This window comes from Megascapheus bottae, chromosome 23 (assembly GCF_031878675.1).
Source record: "Megascapheus bottae isolate mThoBot1 chromosome 23, mThoBot2.hap1, whole genome shotgun sequence".
Classification (NCBI taxonomy): Eukaryota; Metazoa; Chordata; class Mammalia; order Rodentia; family Geomyidae; genus Megascapheus; species Megascapheus bottae.
Genome location: NC_143531.1, coordinates 2,731,107 through 2,751,783, shown reverse-complemented (window position 1 = coordinate 2,751,783; position 20,677 = coordinate 2,731,107). Strand labels below are relative to the sequence as shown.

Genomic DNA, 20,677 nt, shown 5'->3' with positions numbered 1-20,677 from the left:
CGCCCACCCGGAGTGCATCATGACTGATGGCAAGGTCATCCAATAGGAAGCATGAACTGATCGTTTCCCCGCCTCCCCCTGTACTGTGTACCAATAGCGTGCCGCCTCCGCCGTTCTCAGACCACCGTTAAGTGGAAATCGCTTCCCAAGTTGGCTTTCTTAACTCTCCAGGCAGGACACACGCGCCCCTGGACGCGCCCACCTGCGCATGCGTGCAGTGCGCTTCGGGTCGCGGTGCGGGGACCGCGCGATCCGTAGGAGCCGTGAGCTGGAGCCCACCCTGGCGCCGGCACAGCGACGAGGTTAGTAGCGAGGGGTCCTGGTTGCTCCTCGGGGCCCGGCCTCGCCCCTGCTGGGGGCGGGGGTCCCAGGGACGCGGGGCCAGAAGCGGCGGGGCCGCGGTTTGCGCGCCTGCAGCCGGGCTCCCGAGGCCGCGGCCCTGCGGGACGTGACGCCTCAGCCGGGCTGCCCCGACCCCGGGACACCCCAGCCCGGAGCTCCTTCATCCCCCCCAGCCCCGGGACGCCCCAGCCTCAGGATACTGCAGTCCCCGGATGTCCCAGTTCAGGATGCGTATGCACCCCAGCCTCCGAGTACCCCATCCCCGGATGCCCCATCCCAGGACAGCCCGGCCTCGGGATGTTCCCAGACACCCCAACCCTGAACGCCTCAACCCTGTTGTCCCACCCAGGGTGCCCCAATCTAGCCCCTTTCCCCCCAGACATTCCCCTGGCCCCGTCCCAGATTTGACCTTTTATCGAACTATTATTTCAGGTTTCTAACTATTGGTACTTAAAAAAATATATCACCTTTTATTATGTAGACTTTAGCTATAACCATACAATTTAATTTTATTCAGCCGTGCTTACCAGAAATAAATCTGAAGTTGGATACAGTAGCCTGATAACACAGATGGCTCAGAAACAGCCAGAATTTTGAAGTTGGACTGAGCATGCTTTCCAACATCACTAAGTGCTACATTACATATAGTTCTGAATAGTCTACTGATTTGCTACAGAACTTGATGACAGTTTGAAGTGCTTTGAAAAGCCAAAAGAAAAAAATCGTTTTTCCAATATCATTCAAAGACTTTAAATGTACAATCTTTAAAATTAGCTAATGAGGGGTTAGCTCTACTTATTTAGCTCATAAGCACAGCCAAATACCAGTAAATGAAAAATGATAACGTCTTTCATCTAGTTTATTTATTAAAAGTTCTTAGGAAAGAAATTGTAAAAAAAGATTACGAAGGGTGAGATAAAAACTTTTACTACATTAGCTACAAACAGATTTTATGTTATTATAAATAGTAGAACCTAGTTAATATATCAACTATACAAATCCTGCTTGTTATTGCATACATGTGTGTGTGTGTGTGTGTGTGTGTGTGTGTGTGTATGTGTGTGTGTATGAAATGGCACTCTTGCTTAAAGTGGTAGAGCCCTAACTTTGAGATGAAGAGTTCAGGGAGAGCCCACAGTCAAACCCTATGACCAACAACAAAAAAAAAAGGAAATAAATACTAGAACCTAACATATCAACCCTATGAGTCCTACCAATAATATATATATATATATATATATATACACACACACACACACACACACACACACACACACACACACACAGCCAGTCCTCAGGCTTGAACTCAGGGCCTGAGCTTTCCTAATGCTAGAGCTCTACCACTTGAGTCACAGCGCCACTTCAGGCGTTTTCTGTATATGTGGTACCAGGGCTTCATGTGTGCTAGGAAGCACTCTACCACTAGGCCTCACTCCCAGCCCCTCTAAAATTATTTTATATGTACTTAAGAAGGTAGGGTTTTGGAAGTGGAGGTGTGGCTTAAGTGGTAGAGTGCCAGCTTTGAGATCAAAAACCAGGCAAGAGATTAAGGCTTTGAATTCAAGCTTTCCAGTACTAGCACAGAAAACAACAACAAAAGAAGCTGGTGCTGGTGGTTCACACCTGTAATCCTAGCCCTGCTTAGGAGTCTGAGATCTGAGGATCACAGTTGGAAACCAGCCTGGGTAGGAAAATATGCAAGACATTTATATCTCCAGTTAACTACCCAAAAGTCTGTGGCTGTGGCTCAAGCATTCGAGTGCCAGCCTTGAACACAAAAGGCGCAGAGAAAGCACCTTGAGTTCAAGCCCCAGGACTCACACACACACACACACACACACACACACACACACACACACACACACACAAATTACATTTTCCTTGGCTCATGAAAATATGTATGGCATAAGGGCTTGTAAAAAAGAAAAGGATAGAATATTCAAAACAGAGTATGGACAAAGTGCAATAAAATGATACATTCTCCTGGGAAAGATTATGAAGCTTTAAGGAAAAGAAAGGAATTGTGTTAATCTTATAAATTAAGTAGAGGTTAGATTCTGAAACCACTTATATTAAGATAATTCAAATTTTTCTAAGATAAATGTTTGTCAGCAGTGGAATATCTGTTTACATTTTTGCTTTTTCCTAGATAATTCTGACACCCCTGTGAGGGAGAAATCATGTTGAGATGCAATTAAAGGGCCTCAACTAAGGCAGTGCCAGCTAGGAACCAGGTCAACACCAAAGGTAACTGAAACATATATTCATGTCTGAAGAGTATTGAGTGGCATCTGTATTCACATTCTTCTCAAATTTAGAACAGGAGTGCTGGCACTAGTGGCTTACACCTGCAATGCTAGCTACGTAGGAGGCTGAGATCTGAAGATTGGAGTTTAAAGCCAGCCAGTCAGGAAAATTTGAGAGATTTTCATTTCCAATCAAATACTGGGAAGCCGGAAGTAGTACGGTGGCTCAAGTAGTAGATCACTACTCTTGAGCACAGAAGCTCAGAGACAGAAAGATTGTCCTTACTCTCTTAGTGAGCTACTATTTTATAAGGCCATAGGCACAACAGAACAAAGGAAAGTAGAACAGATAGAGGTGTCCATACTGTATAGAGGGAGACGGGAGAATGGTGGTATTAGCAGGATGCTCAAGATAGATTTCATCAAAAAAGAAGTCTGAGAAAATACTTAAAGATGTGGAGGGGGTAGAGGTCTTGGAGAAGAGCATTCCAGAAAGGGAAGAACTAGAATGGAAATACTAAAGTGGTGAACTCATCTATGTGTTCCACGAAGAGGGATAAGGTGATGTCATTCACTCTGAGTGAGAGGGTGGGAAGCACTCTTTGTGAGCTTTGAGCATAGGAAAAGGACCAGCATTCATTTTTGAAAAGGAGTCCTGCCAGGTGCTGGTGACTCATGTCTGTAATCCTAACTGCTCACAAGTGTAAGATCTGAGTACCATAATTCAAAGCAAGCCAAGGCAAGGGGACTGCTTCAGTAAATCAGCACAAAGCTAGAAGTGGAGCTGTGGCCCAAGTGGTAGAATACCAGCCTTGAGTGAAAAATGCTCAGGCCTAGAGTTCAACCACCATCACCAATACAAAACAAAACTGAAAAAGGAAAAGGACTCTTGTGTTAGACAAAGGAGTAAAGAGAGATGTTAAGCAGTGGAATGATACAATTGGATTGCAGCAGTATTGTTCCATATGGGCTAACTATTTGTTTTGATGATGAAAATGCTAATGATAGCCATCAAAACTTACTGATTTGGGGGCCGGGAGTTTGGTCTAGTGGTTGAGTGCTTGCCTAGCATGCACAAAGACCCGGGTTCGATTCCTCGGTACCACATACATAGAAAAAAGCCAGAAGTGGTGCTGAGGCTCAAGTGGTAGAGCTCTAGCCTTGACAAAGTCCAAGGACAGTGCTCAGGCCCTGAGCTCAAGCCCAGGACTGGCAAAAAAAAAAAAAAAAAACTTACTGATTTTTATTTTGATGCAGCTCAGGAGGAACATGTCTTCTTGTTTGTCCTCTTGGACAAGACTAGGCATGACCTCAGGAAAAGCAAACTTGTGAATGTTGAGATCCCAAACCGTCCAACTCTGCTCTTCCATTACACCGTTAGAAAGTTAAAGAAATATTAAGCTGCCAAGAAGTGAAGACCAGAACTACTCGTGGAATGTATGGACATAGGTGCTGGTGAAGAGCAGGCAGGGCTGCATGTTCCCAGCCTCCTGGAAGGGAAAGAATTTGGGGTTTTATTTGTCTGTTTCTGTGTGTGTGTGTGTGTTAAATATAGACAGACGGAGGCAGTCTCTTTAGTAGAATAATTTAAGAGGCCTTTTTGGAAGGCTAAAGCTATTTTTTTTTTGGTTCTTTATAAATTACTATTGAAACTGGGAATCCACTTCTTCAAATCCTCATGTAGATCTTGTGAATATTTGAATATGTGATTTTTGGCTCATAGATTAATTTTGTTTAAATAATTTCATTCCTTCTTTGGAATGCCTTTTTTCCCCCACATAAAAAATGCCAACTATACTTGAAATAGTTATGGTTGCTTTTCTTACGCTATTTGTTTTCCTCTCATCTAGTGAGAATGTAAGCAGTGTTAGGAAGATCATAAAGCTGTGAGCATGTGCTTGTGAAGACTCTGTTAAGGCTTAGCCTAGTGGCTCATACTTGTGATCCTGGCTACTCAGGAGGCTGATCTGAGGACTGAGATTTGAAGCCAGCATATGTAAATTCATTAGATTTCATGTTAAACACCTAAAAGCCAGACTAGGTACATGGCTCAGGTTGCTTGTTAGATATGGTAATAGAGCACCAGCCTAAAAAATAAGCTGAGAAACCATGAAGCCCTGAGTTCAAACCCAGTACCAGTAAGAAGAAAGGGGGGGAAAAAAAAGAAGGGGAGGAAAGGAAGAAAAAAGTGGGGGGGAGAGAGAGAAAGAAGGAAGGAGTAAGAACGAGACTGGAAGGTGACAGAGGGTTTCAGAGATGGGAATGCAGTGACAGGCTATAAGCAGACAGGATAAAAATCTATCAGAATGTATAGAGGGGCAGCTAGAAATAGGATTAATAGTAGCTAATAACTTGATAAATCACATGCTCAGATTTCAGTCTCCTGAGCAGGTATGAGCCACTTGCACCTGCTTATTCCTTTTTCAGTGTCACATGGGGAAAAGGCAAGTCAGTAACATTGCACTTCACATCCACTCTAGGGTCTGTAATTTTACAGAAACCAAAAAATGCTGTGTGTACTAAGGTTGACTGTGCCACGCAGACATGTGCACACAGGGATGGGACCTTATTTGAACATAGTCTTTATAGTTAGTTCAGATGAGATCATAACCAGATCGGGCCGAGCCCTGCCTCAGATAACTGACATGGTGATTAGGAAAGGGCCATCTGGAACAGAGATGGCGGTGATGCAAGCACAGGGCAGGGACTTCTGGGAACAGCTAGAAGCTGAAAGAGGCAGGGAAGGGTTGTTCCCTGGAGCCTTGAGGGGGGCCCTGCCCTGTCAGCACCTGAATTTCAGGATCGTGACTGCAGTATCATGAGCCCACAAACATGTGCTGTTTTCCCTCCTCCCATCTTTTATATTCGATTGCTGTGAAGATGAGGAGAAATTCCACTCCCGAGGGCACTGTGGCTTCTCAAAAGAGTTTGGCAATTCCTTGAAATGGAGTTGCCAGCCAGTGCCAGCAGCTCACACCTCTAATGCCAGTTACTTAGGAGGCTGAATCCTGATGATCATGGTTCAGAGCCAGCTAGGCAGAAAAGTCTGTGAGACTCTTACCTCTAGCCAAAAAGCCAAAAAGGAGCAGCGGTTCAGAGTGGTATAGTGCTAGCCTTGGGTGAAAAGGCTCTGTGGGAGCTCTGCGTTCAAGCCCCTAGGATGACATGACATCCCAGCAGGTTCACTCCTTGGGAAATGTCTAGAAGGATACAAACAAGCACTCACACTTTGTTCCTTTAAGAAAATGTACAATAATGTTATATATAGCCGCATAATTCACAATAAGGAAAAGACAGGGAGGAAAGATCCCCAAATATTCATTAACAGATGAACAAATATACAGAATTGCTACATACAATGGAAAGGTTCTCAACTGTAAAAATGGCAGTTCAGGAAACCAGGAGTTTAGCCTAGTGGTAGAGTGCTTGCCTAGCATGCCCGAAGACCCCGGTTCCATTCCTCAGTACCACATACATAGAAAAAAGCCAGACGTGGTGCTGTGGTTCAAGTGGTAGAACTCTTGCCTTGAGAACGTCCAAGGACAGTGCTCAGGCCCTGTGTTCAAGCCTAGCACTGGCAAAAAAAAAAAAAAGGCAGTTCAGACTCATACTACCATACTACTGTGTAGATGAACCTTAAATATATGCCAAATAGGAGCCAGGAGTTTGGTCTAGTGGTAGAGTGCTTGTCTAGCATGCATAAAGACCTGGTTTCAATTCCTTAGTACTACATACGTAGAAAAATGAGGAAGTGGTGCTGTGGCTCAAATGGTAGAGCCCTAGTCTTGAGAAAGCCCAAGGACTGGCGGGGGGAGGTGGGGGGAAGCTAAATAAGCTAAGTACTCACAGCTTATGCCTAATCATAAATACTCAAGAAACTGAGATCTGAGGATCTTTGTTCAAAACCAGTCTTGGCAGAAGTGTCTGTGATACTGTTATCTTCATTTACCCAGCAACAAGCCAGAAATGGGGGTGTGACTCTTTAAAAGCTAGAGCGCCATACTTGACTAAAAAAAAAAAAAAAAAAGCCAAGAGAGGGCCAGGAGTTTGGCCTAGTGGTAGAGTGCTTGCCTAGCATGCATGAAGACCCGGGTTCGATTCCTCGGTACCATATACACAGAAAAAAAGCCGGAAGTGGTGCTAAGGTTCAAGTGGTAGAGCTCTAGCCTTGAGAAAGTCCAAGGACAGTGCTCAGGCCCTGAGTTTAAGTCCAGGACTGGCCAAAAAAAAAAAAAAAAAAAAAAAGCCAAGAGAGAGCACAAGGTCCACAGTTTAAGCCTCAGTTCAATCACATAGACCAAAGTATTATTCTAAATGAAACTTACAAAAGTTGTATATCCTCCACTTATATAAAATACCAGTGCTTTCTAAGCAAGCACTCTACCACTAAGCCGCATTCCCAGCCCCCAGCCCCTTTCATGTTCAGGCACAGAGTCAGTTTCTGAAGGCTACTCAGCCAATTAGCAGAAGAGTGAAGTTCAAACCTGCCTTCAACTGTTGAAAATCCAAGCTTTCAAAACACTGCATCAATCTATCATTTTTACTTCAAATACACCATTGAACCACTGGTTTCCATTCCAGGGAAACATTAATGCTTCATGGTATAGCACATAGAGCCATTTATGATCCGGCATGTTTGCTTGTTCAGGTGCTGGGGCTTGAACTCAGGGCTTCTTGCTTGGCTCTGCTTTTGCAGTCAAGGCTGCTGCTCTGCCACTTGAGACATATCTTCTCCTCTGGCTTTGTGCTGGTTCGCTGGAGATCAGAATCTCTCAGATTATTCTGTCTGAGCATTTAGGATTACAAGTATGAGCCATGAACACCGATGCCCTGCTCATATGACATATATTCCCATGGTGTTCACATCTGTGCACATCTGTGTGCACTTACCAGCACCTGCTCCAACTTCTGACTTTCAAGTTGTCATTTAAGATTCTTCTTTGTTGGTGTGGTGATGGTGGTTAGGGGGCTTGAGCTCAGGTCCTGGGCATGGTCCCTAAGCTCAAGGCTAGCTCTCTACCACTTTGAGCCACAGCTCCGCTTCTGGTGGTTAATTAGAGATAAAGAGGCCCACAGAATTTCTTGCCTGGGCCGTCCATGAACCACAATGGTCATGTTCACCTTTAGCATACAGTCACTGTACATGCCACATTCAGTGGAAGCAAATACCCCATGAAACCAGGGCCTGACACTTTATTCTCTATTCAGTACAGCGTTTGCAGTCTTGAGGTAGGCAGAGCAAGCTTCTAAGGAAAGACTGCTTTGTTTGCAGGTACTGGTCGATGGCAGTAGCTTGCTGGGCTGTGGACAGAAGGCACAAAGGACTTCAACAGCTGGCATCACTTGCAGAAACAGGAAGAACTTTCCTGGGCCCGCTAAAGGCCTCCAAATTTGTCACAGACGCCGAAGGCGGGGAGAGTGTGCTGGTCAGCTCCACCATACGGTTGCTGGAGAGCCTGGACGTGAGCAGCGCGGTGGGCCAGCTCCTGAACGAGGCCATCCACGCCCAGCACGGCGCCCACGGAACGGGAACCAGCACCCTCTTGTTTCTCGCGGGCGCATGGAGCCGTGCGGTGGAAGAGTGCCTCCAGCTGGGCATCCCCATTCCTGCCATCGTGGAGGTAATGGCAGAAGGCTTGACCTTGTGCACGGAAGAGGTGGCTCTCCTTCAGGTTCCTGTCCACCTTACATTGGACCCTCGGGACAGCCCACGGGCCATGTCTGGACTTGAAGCAGCCAGACTGAGTTGGAATCCTAGTCTACCTCCAGAGACCACTGTGGGACAGGAAGATCACCATCACCAAGATGTGGCCTGCCACTCGGCCAGCCCTTTTAGTCCTCCCGGGGCACCTGGGACACGGCCGGAGCCTTGGGTGACCCGGGTTGCAGCGGGTGAAACCACATCGTTTGGCCGCAGAAGGTCCGTGCTGAGCCGCAGCCGGCACCTTGGTAGGATGGGTGGTGGCCGGGACCAGAGCAAGCCTGGCACATGGCCCGGACAGGTTTCCGACTCTCCTAGGGCGCAGGCTTGCACCGATCTGGCGGAGCTGGCAGCCGGCCTGAGCCACGGCAGCGATGGCTGCATGGCTCTCGTGGAAGCCGCCGTGCGTCTGCAGCTCCGGGGCTCATACGGGCGGCCTTGTGTCTTCGACCCTTCCAGACTCTTCACTTGCTGCGTGCCCGGCCTGCCGGACGTGAGCTCCAGCGTCTGCCCGGGCTTCGTCACGCTCGCGCCCGCATGCAGCGCCGCGGTGATCCGGGCGCTGGCGCAGCAGCCGGCCCGGGTGGTGCTGGTGGAGGGGGACCTCACGCACACGTTCCGCCACCCCGGCTTCCACGGGCCGGGCCGGGTCCGGACGGAGCTAGGGGACTTGGAGTGCGGGGAAGAGGGCTCGGAGGCGGCGTGGGCCGAGGGCGTGGAGCAGGCACTGAGGCGGCTCCGCGTGGACCTGGTGCTGGCGCGGGGCGGCGTGGCGGACGCCCTGGCCGAGCGGTGCCTGCGCGCAGGGCGCCTGGCGCTGAGCAGCGTGCCGGGCCGCGCGCTTCAGGCCATCTCGGAGGCCTCAGGCGCTGAGCCAGTGTTCTACGTCTCCCAGCTGCACGAGGGCAGCGTGGGCTCCGGGGTCTCCGTGGCCCCGTGGCCAGGCCCTTCAGACGCCGCGCTCGGGAGGGACTGGGCCGCCGTGGCCGTGGTGGCCGAGGGCGCGGCGCTGGTGACCGCCATGCTCGCCGGCGCGGTGGCAGGCTGCACACAGAGCACGGAGGATGACTTTTGGCGGTGCACGCGCCGCGTACAGGGCGTACTGGCCGAGGGGAAGGTCTTCCCGGGCGCAGGCGCCGTGGAGCTCCGCTGCGTCCGCCACCTGCTTGCGCTGGCCGAAGGGCAGCACGGCGCCCGGGGTGATGGTGCGGCCCGGCCGCTAGGTCCCCAGGCCGGGGCCTGCCCTTTGCTGCAGGCGCACAGGCCGGCCGTGCTCCAGGGCCTGGCGGGCGGCTGGCGCCAGTATCTGGCGGCCCTCCTGTGCAATGCCACCGGCTCCTCGGCCATCGAGGCCAACACGGTCATCCAGCGGCATCTGCAGGACACGGCCGCCCCGGGCTCGCCTCCCGCGCCCGTGCTGCGTGAACTCAGCGGAGGCCGCGGATGGCTGTGCAGCCCCCGCCTTCCCGACGAGCCGGAGCCAGCCGCCAGGGTTTACGATGTGGTCACGCCGAAGGTGGAGGCCTGGCGCCGAGCGCTGGATCTGGTTCTCCTAGTCCTGCAGACGGACAGCGAGGTTATTACCGGACACGGACACAGTCGGATGAGCGCACAGCCATCAGACGGTGTTTTATTTCTGTAGTACTCCCGATGTCTTTGAAAAGTAAATTTGTTTTTGCTAATGTATCGTGCAAATATCGTACATTAAGTCTGGTCGTAATTGTTGCAGATGGCCGTAACCTCAGGGAAGTAGCCTGCAAGCATTTGCTTGGCAGGACAGAGGCCGTATAGTGGGCCTCCATTCCCCATTTGTCATAAGTCCCATAGAAGCAACACAAAGGGCCAAGAGTTGCATATGGCCTGTCTTCTAAAAGAACACCAAGTCTGACAGTCACTGCTTTTAAAATAAGTAGAAGCAGCCAGGTGCCAGAGGCTCCACCTGTAACCCTAGCTACTCAGGAAGCTGAGATTGGAGAGTCAGCTTAGGCAGGAGAGCCCCTGAGACTCTACCTCCAATTAACCAAAACCACAAAAGTGGAGCTGGGGCTCAAAGTGGTAGATAATGCCCAGGCCCTGAGTTCAACCCCAGGACCAAGACACACAAAAACATTCTAATTGAAACTTTTGGACAGCACAGGTATAGGTGAGTGGCAGAAATTACATGCCATCACTGGTTATGAAACAAGAATTTATATGACTTGAGAATTGGAGGTGGAAGGTACTGGCAGAAAAGACTTGGATTAAATTATAAATTGTAGTGTTGGGGAACCTTTTTTTCTGCCCTGGGCCATTTGGTTGTATTATTAGGAGTACAGGCATCTGGGGAATAGTATCCAGGTCTGGCCCAGATGATTGAGTAAGGCTTGTGAGGGGCAGAGACGGTCCACCGAACACGGGAGAAGCAAGTTTCCTTACTGGAACTCAGTGAAGGAATTTCTCATTCAAGGATCCAGCTAAAATTCCTGGACAGGTGAGCAGTGTAGCACTTTCCTTTTGAAATGATGACTCAGAGTGACCCTCAGCATCTTTATTATATTGGTAAATATAAACATAAATATGTATATATTATATACATATATAAATACATAGTGATATGGAATTCATCCTAAAAACATCTAAGCTGATGTGTGTGTGTGTGTGTGTGTGTGTGTGTGTGTGTGTGTTTGTTTGAAACAGGGTTCTCTGTAGCCCTGCTGGCCTCAAACTCATCATCCTCCTGCCCTAGCCTCCCTAGTACTGGGATTATGGCGTATACACCACACCCAGCTAGAGTAGATTTATTAACTGTCTTGAATTGACTCTTGGAATAGTCACATTGTTTCACAAACAGCAAGCTACCAGATCATCCACACTATTTTGGGCTTATCTCCAGCTCCTAGGTCATGTTGTACAAGCTCCTACTTCATGTCTGACTTTCTACTTGACTCATTGTATTGTCTGTTCCATCACCTCCTTTCTTTCCCAGTCCTTTTATTTGGGCCCCAGCCTTTGTTTTCTTTAACTATGGACTGTTATTTTTTCTCTGCTTATTCACATTTCCATCCTGGGATTGTATGTGTATGTGCACGTGTGTGCAGCCTGAGTGCTGCTAGGTTTTTCCCTCAAGGCTGGTGGTCTGCCACTTGAGCCCCAGTTCCACTTCTTGCTTTTTACAGGTTAATGAGAAATGAGTCTCTGGGATACTTCTTCCCAGGCTGGCTTTAAACTGCAGTCTTCAGATGTCAGCCTCCTGAGTAGCTAGGATTTACAAGCATGAGCGACCAGTGTCTCTCCAGCCTGGGATTTTTTTTTTTTTTTTTTTTGCCAGTCCTGTGCTTGAGCTCAGGGCCTGAGCACTGTCCTTGGACTTTCTCAAGGCTAGAGCTCTACCACTTGAGCCTCAGCACCACTTCCGGCTTTTTTCTATGTATGTGGTACCGAGGAATCGAACCTGGGTCTTCATGCATGCTAGGCAAGCACTTTAACCACTAGGCCAAACTCCCGGCCCCGGATTTTTTTTTTTTAACATCCGTTCTTTAATTCCATTAGACGTCAAGACATCTGGAGAGGAATTTCTTGGTCTCTATTCTCTGTACACACTGATAATGTAACCATTATTTAATGTTTGGGATAGGGTTTTCCAAGCTTCCTCTGTTGTATACGGGTACACTAAATACATCTTTGGACAATCCAAAAGTAGGATAAACAAAAATATTAAACTTCTGTCAAAAAATATATTGATTAGCTCAGGGCACCAGGCACTGATAACTCTCATCTGTAATCCTAGCTACTCAGGAGACTTGAGACTTGAAGATCATAGTTTGATCAGGCAAGGAAGTCTGTGAGACTTACCTCCAATTAAGCAGCAAAAAAAAAAAAAAATGCCAGAAGTGGAGCTGTGGCTCAAGTGGAGAATGCCAGTCTTGAGGGAAAATGGTAAAGGACAGTGCCCAGGCCCTGAATTCAGAGCAGATGGTTAGAGCACTTTCACCCTGGAAGACATGTCTATTACAAATACATTTATAACTGAATTTTCCCCATCATTCATGGTTTTGGATACATTCTCAGAAATGGATTCAGAACCACCGGGAGGATGGACAGTTTAAAGTCTTTCTCACATATTTACCAATAGACTAACCCCCCCCCCCCCGCAAAGAGCTTTATTGCTTCAACCATTTGTTTAGCATGAGACACTATTATTATTTGGATTGTGTTTGACCAATTTGGGTGAAAATGACATTTTATTATAAAATGTTTATTGTTAGTGTGAAAGTGAACATTTTTTTCTTTGTTTTAAATATTTGTAAAATGTCTCTATTCCTTCCTTTAGTGTTTTGAAAAGTCTTCACAAGTTTAGGACTTTCTTACCATCATTTCTACAGATGGCTAGACCTTGTACGATCTGCATATCTTTTATACTTAATATGTAACCCATCTGGAATTTATTTTATTAGACCCTATGAGGTAACACTAAACTTTTCCCAAATGGTATCCAGTGTTCCTACATCATGAGAAGATTTTCATTACTCACTGAGATAGTTCCAGCAGTGAAGAGACAATGCCAGGAGATACCAGGACAGCAGAGATGGTGGTGATGGTTGCTAGGTAACGTTCCTTTGTCTATGTTTTACTTTATTCTCTTCAGCCTTGTGAGCCACCATGGGGCTACATACTAGTGAAGAAAAGAACATACTGGAAACTTGCAGTAAACATGTTGAAGACAGGAGGAAATATCTGCTACAGAAGTCTTCCTGTATGGATTGAAAGCTATTCTCTAGAAGTTTTTAAAACAACTTCATCAAAAACTTTTTTGGTGTTTTTACCCCGAGAAATGCAAACATGTCTTCTTTCCGTTGACCTGTAGGTGGCAGGCTTCTACTTATGTGGTCTCAAAAGTTCATCCAGGGAAATTTTGTATGTGTGTATTCCTTCCTGTACTGGGGCTTGAACTCAGGGGCTGGGCTTTTTCCCTTAAGGCTGGTGCCCTACCACTTGAGCCACAGCTCTACTGCACATGAATTTAAGAGTCTCATGAACTTTGCTGTCTGGGCTGGCTTTGGATTATGATCTTGATCAGATCTCAGGATCGCACGTGTGAACCTACAATTAACAATGTCATCTTAATGAAGTTCACATTTGGAAAGAGTGAAATCTTTATCAAGGTGTGGGATTGTCCCTCAGGACAGTCATTTGGGGAGATGAATGTGACTCAACGAATCCATGGCTAACTCCCAATTCTTTACGATGTTGTGTGCACCCAAACGTGTAAGTTGCATATAGAGTATAATGAGAGTTACTGAACGAACCCAGGTGTTTATACCCAGACCCACAGTCCAGGAGTCCCACCTTAGGTCAGACCATTCTGCCCCATATGCCAAATAAAGAGATGTGAAGTGCAGAGAAAAGAGATGGTTTCCATGGCAGTTGGGGGAACAGTTATCAAGTTTATCTCCAGCCATCTTCAGGTACCCAGACATTGGCTTCAGTCCACATAGGGAGAACTGGGAAACCAAGGAAGAGGGATAGAGATGAGAAAGGCTTACAGAGTTAAAACAGCCCTGGATCACAGGTGTGGCCTGCTTGAGCATTAGCCCAGTTTTTGTCCCTGGAGGAATTTAGAAGATGTCATCACTTTATTACTGGACAGAACAGGAATGAGATGATGTCGGTTGTTTGCTTTTAAGATGGTGAGGAGGAGATATTTCTTGTTTGAAGGGCAATGTGCCTTCCACACAAGATGGTTCTCATTGTACCCTCTCTCTCCGGAAAACAGATGGTGACAGCAGAGAATGGCTCAGATCAAAGGGCTTTTCCTAATTCACAGACCCCAGCTGGAGCAAGTGCAGTTTAGCATAGCTGGGACCGTGTGGAACCTGCAGGATCCCGTGGCTGAATGGTTGGCCAGTGTGGATGAGCTAAATGGGGGTGCTGTGCTGCTGGGAGATGAATGAGGGAGTCCCACACTTAACCCCAATGGAAAACCCAAAGCATGCATACATGGAAGTTGCTGAAAGACAAAGAGGGTGCGATACTATGCACACCCCAACAATAACCCTTGTCTTAACTATATGGAAACACACAATAGTCTGGAATGATGCACACCAATCAAAAATGGTTGCTTCACCATCCCTCCCATTTTCCTTTCCTTCCACCCTCCTTCCTTCTTCCTTCTTTCCCACCATATCACCTCCTTCTCCAGCCTCCTCCTCTAACCTCTTTCCCTTCTTATACCCTCCATCCTCAATCCTCCACCTCCATCCTTAACTGCCCTCCACTGTCCTCTCTCCTTCCATCCAACCTCATCCTCCACCTTGATGCTCCATCATCCCTCCAGCCTCAAATATCCATCGCCCAACTTCTAGACTCCATCCTCCACCCAGCAACCTCTGCCTTCCCTTGTACAACCTCCATTCTCCACCATCCACCTCCATCTCCCTCCCTTCCGTTCTCCATTCTATCTCCCTACTCCAACCTCCGTCTTTTCTCTATTCCTTTCTCCCTCTCCCTCCCCTCTTCTCCCTCATTTCCTCTCTCCTTCAACTTTTCCTCCATCTTCCATCATCGAGCCTCTTTCCTTTCTGCATTCCTCATCCTCTGTCCTCTTTCCTTCTTCTTTTCTTCCTTCCTCTTTGTCTTTCCCATTTTATTTCCCTGCATTTCTACATCCATCCTTCCTATCCTTCATATTTCCATCTTTCCTTGTACCCTCTCCTTCCTTCCCTCACTCCATCCTTTCTTTCCTTCCTTCTTCCTTTCTCCCTTTCTTTCTTCTCTCCTTATATTTCTTCCTTTCCCCTTTCTCTTGTTTGCCATCTCCCTTCCTCCTTTCATTCCTTCTGTCCAAATGTCTTTTTAAGAGATTGTTGTGCCTGGTGCTGGTGGCTTATGCCATAATCCTAGCTATTAAGGAGGCTGAGATCTGAGGGTTCTTGTTCAAAGCCAGCCTGGGCACACAAAGTCCGTGAGACTCTTCTTTCCAATTAACCATCAGAAAATGGGATGGGGTGCTGTGGCTCAAAGTGGTAGAGCACTAGCCTTGAAGAAAAGAATTCAGGGACAGTGCCTAGGTCCTGACCATGACCAAACGAAGAAAAGAAAAAAAATATACTATTGTTTAAGTAATAAAATGAAATGTCATAAAGTTCTCAACAAAACAGTTAAAGGAAGCATCGCTTGTATTTGAAAAACAAAATTCCCTTTGTGAATAAGTATTTCATACTATGTCCACATTTTGGTGGATTTTTTGTTGGTTATCATGAACAGTGCTACAATGAACATTTGTGTACATATTTTTATGGGAACATAACATTTTCATCTCTCTTGGGTGCGTGCCTGGGAAGGGGCGGAATTGCTGGCTCATATGCTGATGACTCTATGTTTACTTTTTTGAATTACTGCTTTCTAAAGAGGCTATGTCAACGTTTGACCTTCCCGATAATGTTGGAAGATTCCAATTTTCCCACATCCTGAGAAATACTCTCTATTTTGTTCACTTATTGTGTAGTTTCTCCAGTGTATACGAGCTGGTATCACTTATTTTGAGCTGTAGTTCTTTCCTGAAAAATGATGTCAAGTATTTTTCCTATATTTATTGACAATCCATATATCTTCTTTGCAGACTTGTCTGTTTGAATCTTGACATTTTTATTCTTGAGTTATAAGTGGTCTGTACCATGTATATAGTAGCTTCTCCTCAGACACATAATCCTCAAATATGCTCTCTCATTTTATGTTTGCCTTTTCACTTTTATGATAGTGTTGTGTCTTATGCATTGGTTTTATTTTTTCTTTCTTTCTTTTGTGCTTTTTTTTTTTCATTGCCAGACCTGGGGCTTGAACTCAGGGCCTGGCCTCTGTCCTTGAGCCTCTCTATCTCAAAGCGAGCACTCTACCACTTGAGTCACGGTGCTACTTCCAACTTTTTCTGGGAAGATTATTGGAAATAAGAATCTCACAGACTTTCCTGCTCCAGCTGGCTACAAACTGTGATCCCTAGATGTCAGCCTCCTGAGTAGCTAGGATTATAGGTGTGAGCCCCTGGCACCTGGCTCTATACATTGTTTTTATCTTGACAAAGTATGAGCCTCACTTTTTCTTTTGTTTCTTTTGTCTTCAATGCCTTATCAAAGGAACAATGGCCTAATCCAATGTCATAGCAAGTTATGTTTTCTTCAAAGAGTTATCATTTTAGCATCTAATGATCTACTTTGAGATAGTTGTAAATGGTGTGAGGTAGGGACCACCCCCCCATTTTTTCCATGTGTTAATTTAGTTAGCCCAATATTACTTGTGAAATACTGTTTTCTTCAATAAATAAGGGTAACACTCTTGTTCAAAATCAGTGGACTTTAGTTGTATGAAGTTACTTTTTGACTTTTTAAATCCATTTGTCTATGTATCTGACTTTAGGCTAGTGATGTCTTAATTACTGTATCTTTGTGGTAAGCTTTACAACCAGAATTGTGAGTCTCTCATTTTGTTCTCAGTCAATATTGTGTTGCTTTTCTAGATTTCCTCTATTTCACATTTTAATATCACCTTGTCAGTTTCCTCCAAACAGTTCAGAATTTTGGCAGAAATTGCATGACTCTGTAGGTCAACATGAAAGTATTATTAATTATGTTCAGTCTTTCAATCCAACAGTCTTCCAATCTGTGAACATTGGATGCCTTTTGTTTTCTTTCTGGCCCAGTGCCCTCAGAGAACATCAAGTAAGCAGAGTGAGAACAGCCATGTTTGTTCCGTTCTGATCTTAGGAAGAAAGCTTTCAGTTGTTTATTAAATATAATATTAGTTGTAGAATTTTAGTAAGGGCCCTTTATATCAGTTGCGGAAGTGTCTTTTGATTTCAAGTTGTAGAGCTGCATTTTTGTTTGCTGTGTTTTCTTTAAAACATGTGAGGAGGCTCAAGTAGTTTTCGAACTATATTTGAAATGATGAGTTTTTGGTTTTGTGATGAGCTTGTAGGTTTCTTGCTTTATTTTAGTAAATGGTCATAGTTTCTCTGGACTGCTGAAGTTTGCTGCAACTGATCATATTTCATGGGAGGGCTTTATATTTATATTCATTTAGCATGTTGATCTCTAGTATTCAATTTTTTTAGGAGAAGCAAAACTGTAAAGGACAAAAAGGGGTTGGGGAGTCTCAAAGGAGAGTTGCTGCTGGTACCACCTGTACAGGAGTGTGCAAGTCAATCTAGGTGAAGCCGGTGTGCCTTCCACTGTCATTGGGTGGATTGTTTGCCTCACCAGCCCTCAGTGGCCAATCAGAGGCTCCTCTCAAGTGAGCGCAGCTGCCGCCAGTCAGAGATTTGGCCAGGTATTGGTAGGCCCATTTGGCTGGTCTACAGGTCAAGCACACACCACCCAAGCTGTACCCATGCAGCTGGTAGATCACATCCAGCCCTCCCTAAGAGCGCACGGTGAGCCTGCAGACGTGCAATCAGACACTGAAACAATCAAAGGGTTCCTGGGAAGACAGGTTCTTGTAGGCCCTGGGAAATGGGGACATGGCCGTCCTTACACGGGGTGACTGAGGACACTCAACAGGCTGAAACTCACCTTCTAGGGTAGCAGCCTTCCATCTGCTCAAATCAGCTCTCTGCCCTCCTCAGGCCTGAGGATACAAGACCTTGCTCATCCATCAGTAGGACACCAAAGCAAAGAACTGGAGTTGGTGGTAAGCGTCAGCCACTCTCCCTGTGGACAGCAATGGCAGTGGCATTTTCAATACCTGAAGCCACTTATGGAGCTCACTTATGGGACAAAGCATACATGAGGCTGGCTAGTGACTCTCATACAACACCTTCCCGCTGGGCACCAGTGGCTTACGCCTGTAACCAGCTACTCAGGATGCTGAGATCTGAGGATCATGGTCTGTAGCTAGCCTGAGCACCAAAATTGTTGGAAGCAGAGCTGTGGCTCAAGTGGTAGAGCATTATCCTTGAGCAAAACAAAAGAAAATAATTTTTAAAAAGCTTAGGGACAGCACCCAGGCCCTGAGTACAAATCCCAATACTGGCACACACAAAAAAAGGTACACAGCTAGCTAAGCTCATCCCTTTCAAGGACTCTGCAAATATGCAAGGGAAAGGGCTTAGCTTACCTTGTCCACCAGGCTTGAGCTGCTCTAGGAAGAAAAGGCACTATTAGACTGTGAATAAGTCCCTAATCATAAGATTAAACAGCTCCCTTCTCTGGACTTTCCATCTGATGAGACAGTCTTGAAGCTGGCTGAACTAGGGGAAAATGAGGTGGTGTCAGCTAAGAGCAAATACAGGAGATATTTTTCCATCTATTTCCCTTAAGATTAAGAGAATAAAAGTCATTTTGGGGGAAATGAAGCAGGATAACTTGAAAAAAAAACTGAGGCCTGGTGAAAGCAACTTGGAATTATGGTATTTAGGAACATAGAAGTGCCATCGTTGCTTCAAAGAGAGACAAACGGATGCATTTCTTTCTGAAGGATGCAGTCCTTGCCCCAAGAATTAACAGTTGTCTGACAGGATATATGCCATCCTGAAAAAATGCTTCCCCAAATTGAGGCCTCAAGGATAAGCATCTGTTTTATGGAAGGATGCATTCTTCCTAAAAACTCAAAAAGTAATACCAGTTGTGATCAGAGTAAAGACAAAGCACCTTTGTATAACATCGAAGCCAGACCCCCTGCCTTTACCCCATAAACACCCCAACAGCCCAAGGAGCTGTGTCTCTCTGTGTGTTTGTCTCTGTCTTTCTGTCTCCCTATGAGAATACCCATGCTTCTGTTAGAGTGTGCCCCTGCCCTTTCTGTTCATCTGCTTTTTGTCTGTTTGTCTGATTGCCTGTTTATGTACTTGATAAAGTGCTGCCAAGTTTTCTTACCATAATGACTTGTCCAGAAATACTTATTCTGTGATTGAAGTCAAGGACCCTAAGTGAAGAGTTCCTATAATTTTTTTTTTGCCAGTCCTGGGCTTTGGCTCAGGGCCTGAGCACTGTCCTTGGACTTTCTCAAGGCTAGAGCTCTACCACTTGAGCCTCAGCACCACTTCTGGCTTTTTTCTATGTATGTGGTACCAAGGAATCGAACCCAGGTCTTTGTGCATGCTAAGCAAGCACTTTAACCACTAGGCCAAACTCCCAGCCTGAGTTCCTATAATTTAAAGGGAAGCATCACTGAGCTTCACCTCCATCTGGTGACAGTCCAATACAGTAAAAGCCATCAGAGAAGAATTGATGAAGTCTTAGAGGGCCACAGGCTGAAGAATGGCAAACAAGAATACAAGAAGCCCCTTCAATCAGGGAAGACCCCCATGGGAATAAGAGAAGTCACATGCCTGGCTCATACTTGTAACCCTAACTAACTACTCAAGAGGCTCAGAACCAAGGAGCATAGCTTGATCAGGAAAGTCCATGAGACTTTTACCTCCAACTAAGCACAGAAGGAAAAAAAAAAAAACCCAAAGCCAGAAGTGGAGCTGTAGTCTAAATGGTAGAGCACTACTAGCCTTTATCAATAAAGCTCAGGGACAGCACCCTGGCTATGAGTTCAAGCCCTAGGACAGGGACATAGACACACACACACACACACACACACACACACACACACACACTCACACACACACACACCTATACCTTCATTAATCCTTCCATATGAAAAAGGAAAAGACTTCTCAAACAAGTACTTGGCTTTCACGGTTATCATTTTTTTGGGGGGGGAGACTGTCCAGTGGGGGAAAGGAGCTGTGTGTGATATGTACCCGAAACAAAGAAACAAACCCGTTCTCTCCACAAGGGGAGAATTCAGAGAATAAGAGGATATGCTGGTTTTACCCATGTGGCCACATCAAGAGGCAGCCAGTATCTGCTAGTCTGGAGAGCTTTACACCTTTGGGGCGGCTTTTCCCCACAGGACAGGAATCCTGCTACCCAGGATCACCCAGCAATGTGCAAAGGGACCAGGGCGCTTCCTTGGGGCCGCCATGGTTCAAGGCATTAAGGTTGCCTGAAAAGCCCAGTCCTTTTTGCACACCTGCAGAAACTGGTTCTAGAGATACACGGTCTAGATTTCAGTATGTGGACAGTTTGCCATATACTCATTTCAGCTTTCTAAGCTGGGTACCAGTGGCTCACACTTGTAATCCCCTAGCTACTCAGGAGGCTAAGATTTGAGGATCATGGTTCAAAGCAAACCTGGGTAAGATTCTTATCTCCAATTAAAAGAAGAAAACCAGGGCCAGGAGTTTGGCCTAGTGGTAGAATGCTTGCCTAGCATGCACGAAGACCCTGGTTCGATTCCTTGGTACCACATACTTAGAAAAAGCCAGAAGTGGTGCTGAGGCTCAAGTGGTAGAGTTCTAGCCTTGAGAAAAATCCAAGGACAGTGCTTAGGCCCTGAGCTTAAGCCCAGGACTGGCAAAAAAAAAAAA

At 46.2% G+C, this 20,677-nt stretch overlaps 1 protein-coding gene across 1 annotated transcript; it reads left to right on the top strand.

Annotated features, from left to right (window-relative positions):
• Positions 1 to 2,495: 2,495 nt before the first annotated feature.
• Positions 2,496 to 10,766, top strand: Bbs12 (Bardet-Biedl syndrome 12). The gene is made up of 2 exons (XM_090356620.1): positions 2,496 to 2,589; positions 7,861 to 10,766. The coding sequence occupies exon 2, from the start codon at positions 7,871 to 7,873 to the stop codon at positions 9,929 to 9,931; it is 2,061 nt and encodes a 686-aa protein (XP_090212746.1). The 5' UTR covers positions 2,496 to 2,589; positions 7,861 to 7,870; the 3' UTR covers positions 9,932 to 10,766.
• Positions 10,767 to 20,677: the final 9,911 nt, after the last annotated feature.

What these genes read in the sequence shown, in the direction of transcription:
- Bbs12 (XM_090356620.1), top strand. Translation starts at nt 7,871, where the DNA reads ATGGCAGTAGCTTGCTGGGCTGTGGACAGAAGGCACAAAGGACTTCAA.